The 6221-nt window shown below is 50.4% G+C and overlaps 1 protein-coding gene across 1 annotated transcript; it reads right to left on the reverse strand.

Moving 5' to 3' along the window:
- Positions 1–3233: 3233 nt before the first annotated feature.
- LOC123116487 (uncharacterized) lies at positions 3234–6221 on the reverse strand. Its single transcript, XM_044537440.1, has 2 exons — positions 5020–6221; positions 3234–3674 (listed from the first exon to the last, which is right to left on the reverse strand). Exon 1 carries the CDS (start codon positions 6125–6127, stop codon positions 5027–5029), a length of 1101 nt encoding a protein of 366 aa, XP_044393375.1. The 5' UTR covers positions 6128–6221; the 3' UTR covers positions 3234–3674; positions 5020–5026.

The following is a 6221-nucleotide window of genomic DNA, read 5'->3' on the forward strand; positions in this document are numbered from 1 at the left end:
GAGACGATTCGGTGCCCCTCGGAGACTATTGAAATCGGCGTTGTTCTACGTTTCTCTTTGGTGGATTTGAGTCGTAGGAGAGCCGTACTATTAAGAGGGCATCTGCGTCGGAAAGGTTTGGGTGGAATCAACACGTACACTTGTCCTACCTTTCCTTGCACTCTGGAGCTTCTCTGCGTTATCTTGGTTGTGCTGAAATCTGACGACTACTGATGTACTTGCGATAGTACCGCAAGTACCAGCGGTAGTACCACTGTGGTTCACGGTAGTACCGCTCATCTTGAGCGGTAGTACCACGACTCCCAGGCCTAGTGCCGCTTCGGTACGGTAGTAGGGGCGGATGTAATTTTTTACATCCGCGCCACCCACGGTAGTACCGCTCGTCCAGCGCGGTAGTACCGCGGTGACCCACAGTAGTACCGCTCCCCAACAGTCATAGTACCATAGCCCTCCTACCTAGTACCGCAGCGTCACGGTAGTAGGCGCGGATGTAATTTTTTACATCCGCGCCCGCAACGGTAGTACCGCGCCTCGCGAGCGGTAGTACCGCGTTGGATTTTTGTACCACCTCAACTTCAGCGGAAGTAGGCACGGATGTAATTTATTTCATCCGCGCTCTTCGCAGGCTATGACTTCCCTGCCTTGCGGTAGTACCGCGCGAGCGGTAGTACTGCACCCTAGTCCTGGCCTCTGCTGCTGTCACGGAAGTACCGTGGTCCGCCACGGTAGTACCGCGCGGCCACGCGGTAGTACCGCGCCCCTGGAGCGGTAGTACCGCGTGTCGCGGGCTGAACTTGTGGATAACGGTTGGATTTTTCCCATGACTATATAAGGGGCGTCTTCTACCTCTAGTTGACCACCTCTTCCACCTCTAAGCTCCATTGTTGCTCCAAGCTCCATTTTTGCTCGATCTCTCTCCCTAGCCAATCAAACTTGTTGATTCGCTCGGGATTGGGTGACAAGGGCCCGATCTACACTTCCACCACAGGATATTTGATTCCCCCCACTTATCCCTTGCGGATCTTGTTACTCTTGGGTGTTGAGCACCCTAGACGGTTGAGGTCACCTTGAAGCCATACTCCATTGTGGTGAAGCTTCGCGGTATTGTTGGGAGCCTCCAAGTATTGTGGAGATAGCCCCAATCTTGTTTGTAAAGGTTCGGTTGCCGCCTTCAAGGGCTCCAATAGTGGAATCACGGCATCTCGCATTGTGTGAGGGCGTGAGGAGATTACGGTGGCCCTAGTGGCTTCTTGGGGAGCATTGTGCCTCCACACCGCTCTAACAAAGACGTACTTCCCTTTAAAAGGAAGGAACTTCGGTAACACATCCTCGTCTCCACCGGCTCCACTCTTGGTTATCTTGTCCCTTTACTTTTGCAAGCTTACTTGTGCTATATCCATTGCTTGCTTGTGTGCTTATTGTCTTTGCATCATATAGGTTGTCCACGTAGTTGCACATCTAGACAACCTATTTCATTGCAAGGTTTAAATTGTTAAAGAAAAGTCTAAAAATTGTTAGTTGCCTATTCACCCCCCCTCTAGTCAACCATATCGATCCTTTCATCTGGGCCCTCTGGGTAATACACATCATAAGCTTGCAAGCAAATGACTAAGGCGTTGGTCGTGAGATGATGTATTATGGAACGAGTAAAGAGACTTGCCGGTAACGAGATTGAACTAGGTATGAAGATACCGACGATCGAATCTCGGGCAAGTAACATACCGATGGACAAAGGGAATTACATATGTTGTCATAACGGTTTGACCGATAAAGATCTTCATAGAATATGTAGGAGCCAATATGGTCATCCAGGTTCTGCTATTGGTTATTGATCGGGGAGGTGTCTCGGTCATGTCTACATAGTTCTCGAACCCATAGGGTCCACACGCTTAACGTTCGATGACGATATAGTATTATATGAGTATGTGATTTGGTGACCGAATGCTGTTCGTAGTCCCGGATGAGATCACGGACATGACGAGGAGTCTCAAAATGGTCGAGAGGTGAGGATCGATATATAGTATGATGGTATTCGGACATCGAAAGTGTTCCGGAGGGTACCGGGTACTTATCGGGTCACTGGAAAGGAGTTTCGGGCACCCTCGGCAAAGATATGGGTCTTATGGGCCAAGAGAGGAAACACACCAGCCCACAAGGGGCTGGTGCGCCCCTATACAGGCTAGCCCTATGAGGAGGAGAAGGAAAGAGGGGAGGGCAAGGAAAGTGTGGAGTAGGAATCCCCCTTCATTCCCTCTCCCTCCCACTTTCCTCCCCCTTTGTTTATACAAGGAAAGGGGGCGCAGGGCAAGGTAGGAGCCCTAGGGGCTGGCGGCCAGACCTAGGGCATGCCTGGCTGCCTCCCCTCCCCTCCCACCTATATATATGTGGAGAGGGGGAGCCACACAAGAAGACACAACATTGTCTTAGCCATGTGCAGCGCCCCCGTCCACCGTTTACTCCCTCGGTCATATTTTCATAGTGCTTAGGCGAAGTCCTGCAGAGATCACATCACCATCACCATCACCACGCCGTCGTGCTGACGGAACTCGTCTACTACCTCGCTGTCTTGCTGGATCAAGAAGGCGGAGGACGTCACCAAGCTGAACGTGTGCAGAACGCAGAGGTGTCGTGCGTTCGGTACTAGATAGGTTGGAGCACGAAGAAAGTTCGACTACATCAACCGTGTTGTGAAACGCTTCCGCTTACGGTCTACGATGGTACGTAGACACACTCTCCCCTCTCGTAGCTATACATCTCCATGGATAGATCACTGCGTGTGCGTAGAATTTTTTTGTTTTCCATGCAACGTTTCCCAACAGTCCACAAGGGGCATAAGATCAACAATTTTAGGTCGTGTGGTTCCGACAGGGAGACCCAAATAAGTGAAGGTCATCACCCCTAGCTGACACCCAAAACCTGCAGCAAGAGAAGAGGCCTCCAACTCATTTACATTGATTGGGATCATGGAGGATTAGGATCATGGGGTGTTAGCTGGTCCCATTAGTGCATTGTGATTCACTAGGTTCAGACCTTGAGTACATGATTCCACAGTCTCAACGCAGCCCAAACCAAGTAATGAAGCTGTCAAGCTACATCTACAGAGAAGTAGTCATCTCTTAGGCCTCCACAGCATATATAGAAATAAAAATATAAGCATGATATATTGCGCAACTCCTAAATCCTAATCAAACAAAATATGCATAATTATGAGACTGAATGCAGCATCAAGGAGATACAAAACACAATGCCCCTTTTCGGAAAATAATGCCAGGCACAAAAAAGTGTGGCATCGCGAAGAACACAGATTTACATGGTGGCACGCCAGAAAAGAATAGCATTAGAGTTCATAGGATATATCTGCTACTAATTGAACAAAAGGCTAAAAGCCTAAGCTGGTGCTCCTGCGCACCATGGTTCACCAAATCTCAGGGTACCATGAGTTTGTGACAGTTTCATCCATGTAAACCAAGAGGACAATCAGATTACCACACAACCTTCTGTTTCAAGGGTTACATCCATCTTTACCCAAATTGCACTTTGGATAACTTAGCAGACAGTAGAAACCCATTGTCACTGACTCATGCATCATAGAACGTATGTAGAAGCTTCCTGCAAGCTGATATTGAACAAAAAGGTGTCGAGGCCTCCAAAGTCACCGGTTAGTAGTCACCACCCTGGATCATAAGAATAACAGAACTATCAGCAAGATTACACTGGATTACATATAGGGTGCAGACAATTACAAAGGGGAACATGTTAATACAGAAACCGGCGCATTACTAAAACTGCAAAGATCAAGAACGTATGTATGGTGTCATGGTTCAAACCATACCCTAGGAAATGAGCAACGTCGATCGATCGTGCTCGTACCGCACACAAGATCATGTAATTGCCCAGTAACAATATGCTCATCTGTCCGATCTACACATACTCCCTCCGTCCGGAAATACTTGTCATCAAAATGAATAAAAATGGATGTATCTAGATGTATTTTAGTTCTAGATACATCCTTTTTTGTCTATTTTGATGACAAGTATTTTCGGACGGAGGGAGTATAAGTTAGTGACCCAGCCTTGGACTAAAATGTGCAGCTAAATAATCCCAGTGACAGTAATGAACACCCTAAAGGCGTGCAGATTCATCAGTACAATTTCCAGTGAATCACAATAGTAAGCAGCAAGGTAAAAAAAACTGTTTGGTTTATCCAAACAGTATGCATGGCACTAGTTTGAATTGAACTGCAGAGGAAATCCTACGCTGATGGCATGTAAATTTCTGACACCAAGTCTGCTGCTACGAAAATTTACAACGCCAGATAATATATGAAAGTGATTTTTACGACGCTAGATACTATATGCAAGTGAGTTTCATCTGCAACATGTTCTAGCCATCTGGTCATCAGAGAATGCAGCGAGTATTCTACAAAACACAACACATTTGAACCATCAAGCAACTATCTCTTGGAGTGCTGCAATCTAAGAAGGCGACTTCTGCTAGAAATTATCCCAGGACCATTCATGAAGATATGGGTATTCTGTACATTCTCAATTTAAGGAGTAAGGACAGTATCAAAGAGGGCTGAAACAGTGTGCAGAGGATATGTTTAATATTATATTTGCCCGCATTTCTCATGGAAATTTTGAAAGTGAGGACAAACTACTTGTAGAAAGACCATTGCAGATAGTCAAGTACTCTACAATCACAAAATGAACTAACTATTTTACATGATACTGTATCACCGTGGAGAATTTCAGGCATACTGCACATCATGTTACACAATTATGCCTTATGCTAAACTGTCGTAGGGAAAAGTGCAATTCCCTTTTTTATAACCTGAAAGTTGGGTGCTTTAGCTATGTAACAGAGGCATTTCATAGATAGTTGCACAAGGTAGCATCTGCACTCTTTGTGATAGCTCTACTCTCTGTATACGATAAAAACTACAGGGTAGATACTTCATAGTTCAGTTTCAAGACGGCAGTCAACTCACTCATCCGGAAAGAGATTGATAAAAATTACCAGAAGGTCACGCAGATCCCATGCCAATGCCATCATCTGGAGTCGAGAAGTAGGCAAAAACGGGGTGACCAAATGTCATGCCATCTTCTTCGGCAGCCAAATATTCTAGCTTCTTGGTGTTCATGTCGTAGGAGAAGTTGCCGAAGCCAATGGTGTTGATGAACACCCTGCCGGTTCGCCCCCGGTCGACGTCGCCTAGCCACAGCCTGAAGTGGCGCACCACGGGGTTCTTGGGCAGGTACGGCACCGAGTCGAGCACCTCCTCCATGGCTATGCGTCTCTCCAGCACCCAGCCGTTGTCCCCATGGCCACGCACACACAGCTGTAGACCATGTTCCTCCAGCGACGCGACGCACAGCCGTCCGTCCTCGGGCATCTCTCCGATGCGGTACTTGTGGGGTCCGTCGAGGCCCCCCCACATAAACTCCGGCGCCCAGAGGAAGGAGAACTCCATGGTGGCGGCGTCGAGCGCGAGCACGGCGGGGCTGTTGAGGATGTGCCAGTACATGCCCCCCGCGGCGTGCACGGACATCCGCTCGAACCTCATGGCGTCGAAGTCGACGGTGACCCCGCGCGACCGCGGCAGCGCGGTCCAGCGGCACCAACCGTCGCGGAAGGACGCGACCCAGGCGCGCGGGCGGTCGACGTCGAGGGCGACGCAGAGGAGCTCGAACCGGAGCCCGCCCTCGGGGTCCGCGGGGGCGGCGCGCGAGAGGAGCGCGGCGCCAACAACCTCGCCGCCGTTCCGGAAGGAGATGGGCGGCGGGGGAAGCGGCGCGTGGCGGCGTGAGACGGGGTCGCAGACGAGGAAGCCGCGGGTGTCGAACTGGGGCTTCCGGCGGAGGAGCAGCAGGCCGCGGTGGGAGTCGTAGAGGGTGTAGTCAAAGATGTCGGGGAGGAAGTCGAGAGAGAGGCGCGGGGAGGAGGCGGTGAGGGGCTGGAAAGCCGGCGCGGCGGCAGGCGGCAGCTGGAAGGCCTGCGGGTCCTGCGGGCACATGGGGTGGTAGAAGTGGCCGAGGAGGGTGGGAGAGGCGCGCGAGTGGGAGAGGAGGCGACGCGAGACACGGCAGGCGACGGCGGCGCGGCGGATGGCGGTCATCGCGGCCATCGCCGACCAGGTGAGGCCGGATTGGGGTTTTGGGGCGTCTGCGTTGCGCTGCGCGCAGCAGAGTAAACAGAGGATTCACACGCCGTCGGCTTCG

This window comes from Triticum aestivum, chromosome 5B (assembly GCF_018294505.1).
Source record: "Triticum aestivum cultivar Chinese Spring chromosome 5B, IWGSC CS RefSeq v2.1, whole genome shotgun sequence".
In the NCBI taxonomy this organism is placed as follows: domain Eukaryota; kingdom Viridiplantae; phylum Streptophyta; class Magnoliopsida; order Poales; family Poaceae; genus Triticum; species Triticum aestivum.

Bases quoted from the DNA above. Each gene is read 5' to 3' on its own strand.
- LOC123116487 (XM_044537440.1), bottom strand. From the start codon at position 6,127: ATGGCCGCGATGACCGCCATCCGCCGCGCCGCCGTCGCCTGCCGTGTC.